This window comes from Sinocyclocheilus grahami, unplaced genomic scaffold (genome assembly GCF_001515645.1).
Source record: "Sinocyclocheilus grahami isolate Dianchi unplaced genomic scaffold, SAMN03320097.WGS_v1.1 scaffold1573.1, whole genome shotgun sequence".
Lineage (NCBI taxonomy): Eukaryota > Metazoa > Chordata > Actinopteri > Cypriniformes > Cyprinidae > Sinocyclocheilus > Sinocyclocheilus grahami.
The window spans coordinates 45,996-60,564 of record NW_015506752.1 but is presented as its reverse complement, the minus strand read 5'-3'; the positions used below and the strand labels follow the sequence as shown (position 1 = coordinate 60,564).

The window sequence follows — 14,569 nt, the reverse complement described above, 5'->3', positions numbered from 1 at the left end:
CAGAAGACATTTCATTCCCGCCTGCTCTCCACATCAGTGATCCCTTAAAATAAAGGCCATCATTTTATGAGATTCACATTCAGACCAAGCTTTTGTAACTATCATCACAGTAATTTACATATACATATGTACTTACCGTGCAGATGCTCTTCTTAGTGATGTATCTTTAGAAATATTAAAGCATTAAACATGTGCTTAAAGCTATGATGGTTAATGTTTTAATCAGATTTATAGGAAAAGACTTGCCTGATCTCTCCTGCTCACTGTCAAGCACCTGCTTTCTGATGATGTAGAGTTTGATTAGCAGAAAGCAGATGGAAAGGAAAAGGCCAATTCCTGCTCCTATGACAGCGTATTTGATTTCTGAGACTCAGGAAAGAAGCATGATGTAAATAGGACGGTTATCAGCTCTGAATGGGTTTTGTAGGGTTTGGATTGTGTGTTTGTACCTGGTTCATCACTGGAAGAGTTTTCTGCCTTTACCTGCGCCACCAATAAACTATCTGCAAGATATCAGTCAAAACTCATCAGATTATTATATCATGTAATTTAATCAGTTCTGTGTTCATTTATTAATCTTTATGTTAATTTCAACATTAGCTAATTGAGCTTACATGAACTCACAATAGCTGTTTACATCCACCTACAGTATTTATTTTTTTTGTGCGAATTTTGGGATATTGCATAAAAAAAGAAAGAAAAAAGGAAAGCTGGATGGAAAAGCCAAGATGTGCATACATTCTAAAAATGTGAATTCTAAAAATAGATAGTCAAAAAAAAAAAAAGAAAAGAAAAAAATGAAGAAAAACGCAGATGTTTTATGCGATATTCAAATTTTGAAGTTAAATTGGCAACTTTGGATGGAAACATAGCTACTGAACAGTTTTATTAACTAATGTTAAAGATAAATAAATCAATTCTGTGTTCATTTTTAATTAATAGTAACTAATGGGACTTCATTGTAAAGTATTACTACATGCGCATCACAGAAATACATTACAGTTTACAATATATTCACATAGAACACACTTATTTTGAATTGTACTAATATTTAACAATACTGTATTTATGATTAAATAAATGCAGTCTTGATGAGCAGAACAGACTTCTTTCAAAACTTTCAACGATATTGCACATTTAATTTCTATAATTCACCCAAAACTGGAAACTAGGACCTGCAATATGAGAATATTTGTGCTGTTGACAAGCATGCCAAGACAAGACCCACATCTGACCACAGCACGGCTGCTCAAAATGTCACCGCAGAGATCAAAGAGTTGTTATCGTGTTGCTCTATCTGAGAATAAAGGATCAGCACAGGTTTGAATAGTTTCTAAATGAATATTCTCAGCAGGTTCTTCTTACGCAGTCAAAGGTCACAAACAACAGGGTTTTGCTGGAAGCAATGCATGTCTGCTTTGGACAGACGCTAACAGGTTGCATAACAAACACAGAGCATTAATGGAGCATTGAGAAACACGCCACCTGGCCTAATTTCATTTCGATAAACTGTAACCATAGCAACTTCAGCCGCTGGGCCTTCAAATGGACAGAGCTTTGTGTGGTTCATATTCATACACAGAAATATTACTCATTTATCTGTTGGGAGGAAAAAATGACAGTATCATTATATTAGGAATTACAATGTGTGGTCTGAATAGTTACAGTAATAATGGGCTTAAACAGGTTCTAGTTTTCAAAGCATGAATCTTTTAAACATCTAATGGGTCTTAGCACTGGTATTAGTGAACGTGTTTTGTGGAGTGTTATTACATAACTGCTATTCATATCACTTCTGAACACTGAGCTTTACAGGCTGATGTTTTATATATACTGTAATATATATATAGACGGACATTCTGGGAGGTTCATACAACGTGCCTGGCTATGTTTAATACCATTTAAGATTTAAATTAGCTTTAGTTCTTCTTTGTCATTGCCACAAAGTTACATCTTAATACTTAAAATAACTTAATACTTAAAGCTCAGAATAATGCACACTCTTTGCTTGATTAGCATGTTTTGCCATGTTTACATTTTAACCGGCTTATTAACTTAAGAGGATAACAGCCATGTGCTAACAGTGTAAAAAATTTGTAAATCGAAAAAAATTAAGATGATTGGATTATGTTTTACAATAAATCACAAATCCTTTAAACTGTAAAAATGCATGTTTAATTCTGTGTGTTACTTGCCCTTTCTTTGTAATTATTTGTGAAATATACTATTGATTTCTGAGTGAAAATTATTTCATTTTAATATTTATATTTTTAGTATATTTACATAGACGCTTATTGAATATTTACCGCATGGAAATACAAAATGATCATTACAATCATGGTTCTGAACTGTATTTACACACCCCAAATTTTGGTAGAACGTTAAAATAAAATAAAATACAAAATAAAATAAAACAAGCTCATATTTTTATATTTTCAACATTTAGTTTGACCTCCTATGAATGACAGTCAACATTTTCTTAAGGTTAAACACCTTCCTTTACAGACCAAATAAAAACAAGACATATTTGTAAGATTTTCAGGTCATATTTTGCACTCTGTGTCTGAAAGAGTAATGCTGAGCTTGAACTTGCCACTTCTTGTCTTGTCAAACACACTTTTTTTAAATTTCCATAAATACTCACAGCCTGTTCAGCAGCACATAATCTCATAATCTCTTAAACCATAACAACACGTAGTTAGTTCTTTGTCTGCTCTATTTATATCTAATATTTGCAGTATGAGAAAAGCTGAGAGTGTAAAAGATCTTGTTTTTGTAATAGTAAACACTGTTTCTCTTAAAGGGGTCATATAATGCTACATATAATGCTAATCTACTTAAATGCGTCTATGTTCGGGCGAATCATTCGTGATCCAGCTTCACCGACAGGAGAAGTGAGTGTAAGGTTTTTTTAAGAATCTTTGCAAATGGCCTTTACTAATAATGTGCAAATTAGCAAATTTCACGATGAATGCGGCTAAAGTAAACAGTCCTTCAGAGAGCAGCTCGGAAGAAAGGGGCGGAGTCAGCAGAGCTCATTAACATTTAAAGGAAAATGCTACAAAAACGGCTTGATCTGAAAAGAGCTGTTTTTGACAGGGTAAAAAGGTGTTTTTTACACTACCATTGAGAAATTTGAACCAAACTATGTTACAGACTTTTCATTAAGACCCTAAAGTATCATATCAACTTGTGGAAAATGGGCGTCCGGTGACCCCTTTAAAGTAGGACACACTGTCTTTATCATACATGTTATATTGTTTTAGAGCAGCATACCACACAAAACAAATAACACCAGGAGAATTGTTATATTTTGTGGTAAGTGTGAGAATGACAAAGCTTGTGTTTGACAACTTTCTAGTGGAAAAGTGACAGTACAGAGAAGTGGTTTAGTGGTAAACCTCACAGTTTAACAGAGTGGGACATGGTTTTACAACACACTGCCATTGCTTAACTTCGAATGGGCAGAATGGGTATTTGTGCATCTTTAGACCTAATGATTGCATCACAGATTTGGCATATTGCAGTGTGATTTGTTTTCATCATCACAAGGCGATTTGTTGACATCTTGATGTCTCAACTCAAGTCTGCCTCCAGATATTTTTTCGTGACAGGCTTTAAACAAGGCCGTGTCAAATGAATTGGGTCTGTTGCAATAGGTCAGTGGTCTGTATGTTCTAAGAAATGTTTATATCCTCAAATATTATTATATGGAGGGATTTCTTCTGTTTATTAATGCTATTTTTATTAAACAATCTATGTATTATTATTAGCATTAATAAACAAAACAATTATTCCATGATTAATGTTAATATTTTTGTCTTTCAAAAACATTACAAAATCTAACCAACCCCAAGCTTTTGGATGGTATAGTGAACATTTAATATCTTTTTATAATTCACCCAAAAATAAAACCTAGGTCATAATTAACCTCATGCTCTTATATTATTCTCTGTCATACTATAAAAGTGAATGGGCACCGAGAACAGTCAAGCAAAAAAAAAAAGTACCATAGATGCACCAAGTCTTCTGAAGCCATGTGATAGATTTATGTGAGGAACAGACTGAAATTTACAAAAGTCCATCACTTAACATCTTGCAAAATAGCCGTGATCATTATTCACTTTCATTGTACCGAAATGTGCAGCTTGGACATTCTAGTATAAATGTCTTCTTTTGAGCTCAAGAAACAAAGTCATCGAAAAACATGTGTGTTAGTAAATGCTGACAGACAGGTTTCTTTAAGCATTACACAACGAGGCAAAGGTTATTGCATTTATATCCATTCTCCCCGTTGAATCCAGCGTGGCAGTCAATACACAACAGTAACCGGAGCGTCTCAGCAGCGGGTGCATGTCGAGGCCAGCGCATCAGACATGCTAGTATTTATTGGCAGCCGTGATGCTCAAGCATTCTCCAGTGCAATGAATGATAGCCGGCCCATGTGTGGATGTCCATCACCTCAGATAGATCACGCTCCTCTCCGCTGCCACCCCAGACGCCCCTGAGGGCCAAACGGTCCGGTTGTCCTATTATAGCCTTGCCTGCTCGCTCTGGAATAAGAGGTTGAGTGAGAGCTTTTGGAAACGGTGAGACTGGGTTGCTAAGGATAGAGACTCGTCTGCCCTCTCCTTGCGACCTTCCTCCCCTCGAGGTTCACATTAGCAGATGGTAAAAGAGAAGCGCGCTCCAGTCGCAGCAGCGGTCTGACTGCTGACACAGAGGCTTACAGATATTATTAGGGAGGGACTTTCCCCATACGACCCCATGAATCATGTACAGGAATAACATACGGTCTGTGGACAAAACACAAGTATGCATGTGTCTGAGCTGATGGAGCAGTTACTCGTTTTGTTGATATATTGATTGTGTTGACTCTGTCTTCTCCCCCCAAAAAATTCCTCATTTCAATTCAAAACAATGCTTACGTCTCATAGCACACATATTTAACTTTGGTTAGATGTAAACAGATATAAATTAACAAATAAAACCTGGAAGTAAATACATAAGAAAGAAAGAAAAAAGGAAAAAAGAATGAATGAATGAATGAATGAATGAAAGGTAGTTCACCCAATAATTAATATTGTCACGATTTACTCACCTTCCAAACACAACATTTACGAAGAATTTTTTACCCAAATTTAAAACACTGTTTCAAATAGACCGAAGTTCCATTATTCGCTGCTAACCAGATCTGACTGATTCATATTCAGAGAACCAGATTAATGAATGATTCATTTAGACCTGTTGCGAACTGGATTAACTGATTCACTGAACAAATTTAACTCATTTATGAATCAGACATCGCCACTTTAGATTTCCATAAATAAATCAAGTCCAATTTATTTCTATAGCGCTTTTCACAATACACATCGTTTCAAAGCATTAAGCAAATTTCCTTAACTTAATCTTATTTTCATGCCTTATAAAATTGCTTTTTGGCACAATATAAACAATCAAGCAGTTGAAATCTGCTATATAGTGTGTCTGTGTATATACACACACACACACACACACACACACACTATATATATTTACAGTATATATATATATATATATATATATATATAGTAAGTGCATCCAACTTTATGCTGGGCGATAATATGGTTTACATTTTTTGACAATAGAACAATCAATAATAGCCTACATAAATAAAATAAAATAAAATACATAAATTCTATAACTAATTCATAAATAACAATTTAAATAGAAATATATAGTGAATAAAAGTCACGTTTTATTGACCAACATTTTAAGTTTTTTTTTTTTAGGTTGTGATATTCTTCTTCTTCTTCTTCAAAAAAAATCTCTTTTAGGTTTGGAACAACATAAATATTCAGAATTTTTTTTGGGGTGAACTATTACTTTTACTTATCGTTTAAACTTCCGTATGTTAAACACTACACAATTGTGCTTTATATTTACTGATATTTGACTGAATTTGTTTTAATGTGTTTTTTTGATGAAATGTTTTTTTTTTAAATGCCCGTTCGCACCAAGAACTGTAAATGCAAAGATAACTATAACGATAACATATTAGCATCCACAGCAATGCAAAATAATGTTCTGTTTATTATAAGCACAAGCTGCAGTTACGTCATCTGCTGCTTTAAATATTCAGTGAATTCTGATTGGCTGTCAGTATTTTTATCATCACCACATGGAAAAAAGTAATCCCGAAAGTGATTCCAACAATATTGTTCCTACGTGTTGCTAACGTTATGTCTGTGTTGTGCACTTCCATATTCTCATATATTTGCAATGATACAACTTTATAGTTATAGTTAACGCCCTTATTCTAAATTGGCTTTTATTTTGTTATTTTTTTCAGTTGTTGCTTTTTATTGATATTCTTGAGACTCTGGCCTGTACAGTGGAGAACCAGGTGCTGCTTTGACATGTGACAGATAAGCTGAGATATGAAAGGTGTGCCAGAAAGAAAGGCACGCTATTAATGTATGAAATACAGGCGGCTTCAAATAGAGCCACTTAAATAAGTCTATCATGCTGTGTAGGTGTGAAGAGCATAGCCAAATAAATACAATTACATAATGAAGCGTTAAGACAAAGAGGTCATGTTAGGATACAAATTATTTTTATGGTATAAATCTGTTCGTGTTTCCATAACCACTTTCTCCAACGTCCGGGAGCTTCCAGTTTCTACTTTGTGAATAATAATAATAATAAAAGCCTAAGCATGAATGTTTTGCTCTTTCAGTCTGACCGGCTGGAGGCAGAAATACTAGAAAGACACAAACAGGATCTGCTTAAACTGTGGGCAGTCTGTCCTGGTAATCAGACTCCATTAGCCACTCATCTACACTTTGAGTTTGGTGACACTGCGGTGGGGTGATGCAAGTTGCTATATTTGCTGTTTGTGAGACAAATGACTCCTACTCACCCCAGCCACCGCACAACAACATCCCATGTATCCAGCGTGGCTGTGTTAATGTGAAATGTTGTAGCTTCTGTAGGACTGGAGAGGTATAGACAGCTATGGCACTCAAGCTACCGGCACCAAAATAGCAGATGACCATTTGCATTTCATCTGTCGCACACTCGACACCAAAGAGTCGCTCAGATATCTGCTCTTCCTGTGTTACAGCTCTGGCCTTGCCGGCAACTACTTCGGTGGGGTGTGTTCGGTTCCTTCTCTTTTCAAGCGCTTACTTGAACATGGATTTCTACCATGAGCTTCAGGCTGTGTTCAGCAAAGAGCATTTTTCATAGTGTTCTTATATGGAGTATCAGGAAAGTCTGACTTCACTTGGTGGCTAGTGTGAAATTTACCTTTAAGGATTCGTTTGTATATTTTTTTAGCGAATGTATTTGTCCAAGGACGAACTACAGAACTTCAAAAAAAGGTAAGGAATAAACTTTGACTGGCTTTTAATCTCTTACTGTAAAATTAATGTGCTTACTTTCCTGACAAAAGCTCTGTTTGAAATTTTCTTAGTGTAAACTATATTTTCCTTTTAATAATAAAAAGCTAAGATCCGTTGAGAGCAGCTGCTCTTTGACATTTTCATAACTTTATGATGAACAGCCTGTTATTTTGAAGAGCTTTCCTTGAGGGCCTTATCGCTGTACTGTAGATCTTCGTTTCACATAAATAAAATAACACATGTGGGGAAATTACCCAGACTGCAAGTTGATACGGAATTATGGGTGGTGGAAAAATGTTGTGCTGTCCAAATCGTCTTGGCCACTTAGTGCATGCCTTTAAATGCTCACAAATATATCTCAAGATTTGTCAGCATTTGAGCTCTCAGAGTTACACAAAAATGTCTAATAATGCCATATTGTAGTACTTTTAAGGCCCATTCCCATTCCATGACAGACAGAAGCAGTGATGAGTGCTGGTTAATGTATTTAGGTCAGAGGATAAATATGGGTTAATGAGTTATTCCAGGATCAACCACACAGTGCAGCAGCTGCAATGAACAACTGAATGATGACTAATTTGTATTCTCTGTAGTGCAAATAATGCTGGAAAAAAAAATGTTAGATAGCTTGTTTGAGGAAGTTCAACAATGTTGACATTTTAGGCTTAGAAGTATTTCGGTTTAAAAAGCAGATCTGTTGAACAGGACACACTGAAAGTAGCCTGCACGGTTTGAAAATCCATTTGTTTTACCAAATGACTTCCAAGGGTTATGCATGTGGCCTGTGTATGTGAAAGGGCAGAGAGACATCTGCCTTCTTCTAAAAATAGTTGGTGTTTGGCATGGTGTATCTTTCTTTACTGTACATAGTCACAGGCAGAATTACCAACCACCTCTGAGGTCAAAACAATAAACGGTTTCATCTTAAATATATATGTTAGTAGTTTTAAAATATGATTTTTGACAGTCCAAAACTGTTTAATTTGTCTCTTTTTTTGGCAGGGAAATCACAATGTAATCTCCAATATGTGGTGTTGACAATGCAAGAAGTGTCAAGCCAGGTCAATTCTCCGTCATACTGAAGGAACTGGGAATACGCATCCATCATGAGCAACCAAGAGAAGCGCCACAGGACAAGCATGCAGCACCTCCGCTATCTTGATAGCTTTATGGATGAAATAGACCGTGAGGTCATGAGCCTGACGGATCGAGCTTTTAAGAGTCTGTGCATTGGAGATGAAGCAATCTACAATGACTCAGAATTTTCACCCTCTCTAGTCAGCTGCCACAAGCCAATGGCGGAGGACATCTCAAAAAAGACTCAGCAGAGCTCATTTTCTGCTGTCAGAAAACTTAATTCTTACCCCCTTAATGGAGCGAATGATCCGTTGAGTAGATCAAATAAGTCATCCAAAGACTCATTGCTTTTTGCAGCTTTTGCAGCCAAAAGGAATGGTGAGAGCAGCAAGATGACAAATGGTGATTCATGGGACAAATCTGCTCTACTCAGCATCCAAAGGGAGCTCTCCGAGTTTTCTTCAGATTATCACAGTTTAACAGCGGGACATCTTTCCCAAGCCAAAAATCATCTTAAATCAGATGAAAAAGGGTCTGGCAAGAAATCAAGCAAGGTTGCTTCAAATCCCCTGGGAAAATCTTCTAAAAGTAAACAAAGCAAACACAACAAACTGCGAAAACTAAATTGCATAAACTTTTTCCTCCACAGCGAATTAAGCCCGTTTTTGTCATGGAGGGATTTTAATAAATTCTCCATCGGGCAGGAGCACATTTCGGAGATTGTGTTGAGCAACAGGCCACCTGAATGGTATGACTCACCTCTTTACAAAGAATTAACTGCAGCACATGGACACTATAAAGTATGCATTTCCCCATCAGTTGAAAAAGAAGTTGAAAAGTGTCCAAAACAAAGTGAGACTCATCCACTTAAACCACAACTTGCTTCTGTACAAACGGCAGCACCTAAGGTACTCCCAAAACCAGAGAAAGAGTCTGGGCACATCCAGCATAATATTCCTACAAAAGCTCCTCCGCTTGTTGCTGAACAGAGATGTAATTCAGAAAGAGTGGAAGCTTGCGTTCCCTGGCGAAAAAGCCAAAGTAGAGCAAAAAGTGCTGCTCCTGTGGGGCATTCCATCAACTCACCGGCCTGCGAAAAGACAAACGCTGGAGACGGGAGTGCACAGGCATTTAAAAAAGAAGTCAAGACAGTAGAGGACCAGACCTCCACTAGTTCAACTCCTTTCAGTATTTCACAGCTGTTGACACCGGTGATACCCTCCAGACATGGGACAGGAACTTCAGAGATACTGCAAACTGTGCTCTGGCCCACTGCCCTGGAGATCCCAGCGCTCTCTGAGAGAGAACTGCATCTGTCGCCTGAGATTAAGAGAGAAGGGTACAAATCCATAGCATCAAGCTTGCTGTTCAATCTCAAGGACAACAGAAAACGGGTTAAGGCCATGTACTGTCCAGCTAAGTATAAAGGTTTGGATGCGACAAATCAAAGTAAAGAGTCTCCCCAGCCTGAAGTGTCAAAAGATGTGCTTGAAATACCAGAGGATTCAGAAGCTAAAACAATTTCACCTACTCATCACAAAGCCATTATATCTCCATTGAGTCCTTTGTTGGAAACTGGAGAGACTCAAACTGGCTCTTCTGCGAATGATGGAATGCCAGATGACTATTTGGCACTGAGTCTGCTTCAATCTGGAAAATTAAAATCAAACAGGAGCCCTGCAACTAACAAGGCAAAATACCCATCATTACAACTTTACCAAAAAGCTAGTCCTGAGGAGATCAGAGCAAATTCTCAAACTGTGGTTGACACCAGCTCTCAGGTTTTCACAGAAAAAGCCAGCAAAGATCATGACACAAAGCATAATTATCCAAGTAAATTGTTGAAAGGTGTAGAGTTGCGAAACAAAAATGATACCTTAGAGTCAACGCTATATGCCAAAAAGCCCACTGAAGGTTTAAATAGTGAAAGGATTATTGAAAACAAATCTGAAAAAAGCCCAGCTGTAAGTTTAACAAAACTGGAAGAACAAGCCATTAGTGATGGTACAAATCAAATTAAGGACAGGTTGAAAACTAGAGGAACAGCCAGTACACAGAAAAGCCCTGTTAAAGAAAAAGAACCCAACAGAAAGGAGGAAGGAACTAAGCATGAATTTTCTGCACGGCAGAACAACTACATTAAAAGTCAGAGATTTGTAAGTACAGATGATGATAAAGATCATGATGATAGTTCTAATGCAGAAAAACGGCTGATGGATTTAAAAATGAAAAATGTTAATGATGAGCGGTCCAGGCATTCCAAAAATACAAAAATGAAAGAGATAAGACAAGAGGAGCATCATGAAGGAATACGTAAAAATAAAGGACTAGTTCAAACAACAGTGGATGGACCACTATTGAAAGAAAATGTTCATGTAAGTGGAGAGGCTACCACAGCTAAAGAACAGAGCAGTATTACATCAAAGAATGGTTTGGAAAGTCGAAGAGAGCAAAAAGTAAAAGATGGAACTTTCTCAGTGAAAGGAAACACTTCTGCAAAGAGAGCACTGTTCACATCAATAGAACTGGTGCCAAATAAGACAACTGCACCCTTAAAGAGAGATAATGTTGTTATAGATAAGTATGACTTGGCCAAAATGGCTTTAGAGGAAGTAATTGCTGAACGAGAGCAAAGAAATTTGAAAAGTAATGCACGTGGTTGTGAAAAACTTCAAGATGATCTTGAGTTACCCACCAGTGGAGAGGACCAACTACCTAGCATGTTTATGCTGAATGAAAGGGGGACAAGTACAAAAGATGGCAAAGGTCTGAATACTGTATCAGCTTTTAAAACCAATTGGCAGACTGCGCAAACAAAGTCAGAAGACATGGCCAAACATGGTGAAAGTCATGTGCCTGAGGTAAAATTAGCCAGGCCCTGTAAGCAGGAAGCATCTAATGGGCAGTGCCAGCATATAGAACCTATAAAATATAATGAGAGAGACAGATTGTGCCTAGACCATCAAGAAAGCAACACAAATAATATCAGTAAGGGTGATAAAAAACACCAAAAGAAAGAGTTAATGAATAAAAATGTAAGTCATGCAATGAAATGCACAAAAATGGGAGATAATTTGGAAAGTAGAGATATTTGTGGAGTGGGACAGTATGAAGAAGAGTTGGGTGTTGACAAAAGGGGTAGTTCCTATAAACCTGAGATACCCCCAAGAAGAGGGAGAAGTAATTCTCAGAGTAATGACAGAGTAGGTGAAAAGACAGAAAGTAATTTGGACTTTAAAAGAGAAGGTGACACTACAGGCAAAACTGAGATAATGGAAAGTAGGGAAATAAGCAAAGTTCAGTCAAGTCAAACAAACAGTCGAGGCCCAGTGAGAGGAAATGTATCAGTTCTGAAAGAGAAATACAACAAAGAAATTAAGATGAACCGCAAGGATGTTCAGAAAGGCCTGCCTGTTGAAGATACATGTTCTGAAAAGTCTATGGAAGAGAGACCCAATGAAAAGGCCCCAAAAGACAAAATGAAACACAAATTTGTTCCACCAAAACTCACAGTCAGTGATGCTGAAAGTGGCACTTATTCCATTATCTACAATGAGATGGATTCAGTGAGTGAAAGAATGTCCAACATCTCTTCAAGAGAATCAGAAAGAGGCGAGGAACATTCTAGTTCACAGAGGAAACACAGTATCACCCAAGACTTCCAAAAGGCTGTAGGTGATCTCACAAACAACATAAATGAAGGAATGCAAGACAAGGTAAAAACAGAAGAAGGTGCTGACAAGCAAAACAAATCCAAAGGTCCAAAAGTCTATGTGAAAGACTTCTTAAGTGGACTCCTTGGACTTTCAAGCTCAGAAAGGGTCAAAACAGTAGACGATCTTCAGGAGGAACTCTCTGAAACACTGTCCTCAGAGTCTTTCAAACCTGATAAAGTCAGAAAGGACAGTATCACAGTGTATGATATCCTTGGACAGTCTCACACCGTATCTTCGTTAAATGGTAAACAAACACATCACAGCAGTCACTCTTCAAACTCAAGTGAACCCTCTCTATTGCACGAATCCAAACAGGGGGCACAACCAGAAGAGTTGTTAAGCAAAGCAGAAGTCTGCAACATGAAAGAAAAAGTAGATGAAAAGGTGAAGGAGACTTTCCAGAAACCATCAATAGATTCTTGCTCATTAAGCAACCATGAAAGTGAGTCAGATGTCTCTGATAGGGTAGTTTCTCCACCTAGTGATGTGGACAAAAGGGGATTGGTGCACAGCTTGATTGAGTCAGCTAGAAACTTAACACAAATGCCACACAGTCATACTTCCTCCAAGGATCAACAAGACAACTGCTTGAATAGATCTGAGAAAGATGAGGACGATCTGGACCTCTTCAAAGATCATTCTCAAGTTGAGATGCCTGCTGTTTCAGTCAAGAGCCCCCAACCAAACCAACCCGCAATACAGTTCTTGTCCCTTCCGGCAACTCACCTGGTCACAGTCAAGGACGGAAAGCCATCGGTTGGAAGTGCCTCTGTGTCTGAGGAGGAGGAGCGACGCTCTGCTGTGAGCACTTTATCTGAGGGAATTGATGGCTATGTAACAAGCGGAGGGGATACGATGGAGGAGAACATCTTTAGCAATGCACCAACAGAGGATGCGGAGGGATCCAAGGCACCCAGCGAGAGATCTGCTTCAGCCAGCAGTGAAATCGAAAGTCAGGGTCAGAACAAGCCGCCTGTTGTCCCTCCAAAAACCGAAAAGGCTCTACGCCGAGCCTTGAAGCTCACCACACGGAGGATACAAAAATCTGAAGCTAAAAGCAAATCTGAGCATAAAGGTGACAAAAGCGTCGCTCACAAGACTGAGAGGAGGCACCACAGCACTGACAAAGTACATGACAGATCAGAACACAGGTCGCTTAGCAGTGACAGAATCAGCAATAAGCAAAGCAAACATCTCGATGACACGCTTGAGCACAAAGCTCAAAGAAGCGAGAAGCATGCTAGACGCCATAGTGGTCACAAGAGCCAAAACGTAGAAGAGAATAATCCTAGTAAAAAAGTGCCACATGCAACCAAAGGCAAAGATACTGGTGACTCAAAGACCCATCGCAGTGAGAAACAACTAGAAGGCACATCAAACCATGAGGATCATTTGGAGAATGGCCAAATAAGCCATGACAGTGACAGACTGGGTCGAAGCAATGAGAAATACTTGCCCAAGAAACTGGAACGTAGGACTCAAAGTCTAGAAAGATTTTTAAGGGATAAGCACGAAAACATATCGAGCAGCACTGGGAAAACTGGTGTTGAAGTTCATTCAACAGGAGGATCACAATACTCTACTCAAAAAGCATTACCTTTGTGCCACAACAGCATTGAACATACTTATGCACCAGCCACTAATCTTGTAACACAGTCCTTCCCAATCACTCAAAGGAAGCTTTTACAGGACCCTGACTCTGGAGAATACTTTCTGGTGGATATGCCTGTACAGGTCAAAACTAAAACTTTCTTTGACCCGGAAACAAAAAGTTACGTGCAACTTCCAGTACAATCTCCCGAGGCTGCTGTGCGACAAGCTCCACCATTGGAGGTAATGAACACACCACCACTTATGCTGTATCATGGCTTTGTTTCAGTGCCCCTACCATCACAGAAATCTTTTGTCAGGACTGGAGGATCTATGATTCCTCCTGATGACCTGGAAGACTTTGAACCTAGCAGGAAACAGATGCAGGAAACCTTTTATAAAACGCATAATGGAGAGGTAAATCCTTACTCTGAGCCTGTGCATATATCACAGGAACATACACCTGAAGAGGAAATTGATAGTGTGAGATAAAAACATCCAGACTGAAGCAGTGGATGTGATTTTTAAGGGATAAGCACGAAAACATATCGAGCAGCACTGGGAAAACTGGTGTTGAAGTTCATTCAACAGGAGGATCACAATACTCTACTCAAAAAGCATTACCTTTGTGCCACAACAGCATTGAACATACTTATGCACCAGCCACTAATCTTGTAACACAGTCCTTCCCAATCACTCAAAGGAAGCTTTTACAGGACCCTGACTCTGGAGAATACTTTCTGGTGGATATGCCTGTACAGGTCAAAACGAAAACTTTCTTTGACCCGGAAACAAAAAGTT

General features: G+C 38.3%; 1 protein-coding gene across 1 annotated transcript; it reads left to right on the top strand.

Moving 5' to 3' along the window:
• Positions 1 to 8,405: 8,405 nt before the first annotated feature.
• On the top strand, positions 8,406 to 14,262 carry LOC107571270 (uncharacterized). The gene has a single exon (XM_016257586.1). It carries the CDS (start codon positions 8,492 to 8,494, stop codon positions 14,258 to 14,260), a length of 5,769 nt encoding a protein of 1,922 aa, XP_016113072.1. The 5' UTR covers positions 8,406 to 8,491; the 3' UTR covers positions 14,261 to 14,262.
• The last annotated feature ends 307 nt before the right edge of the window (positions 14,263 to 14,569 follow it).

Excerpts from the sequence above, each read along its gene's own strand:
- LOC107571270 (XM_016257586.1), top strand. The coding sequence starts at position 8,492 with ATGAGCAACCAAGAGAAGCGCCACAGGACAAGCATGCAGCACCTCCGC.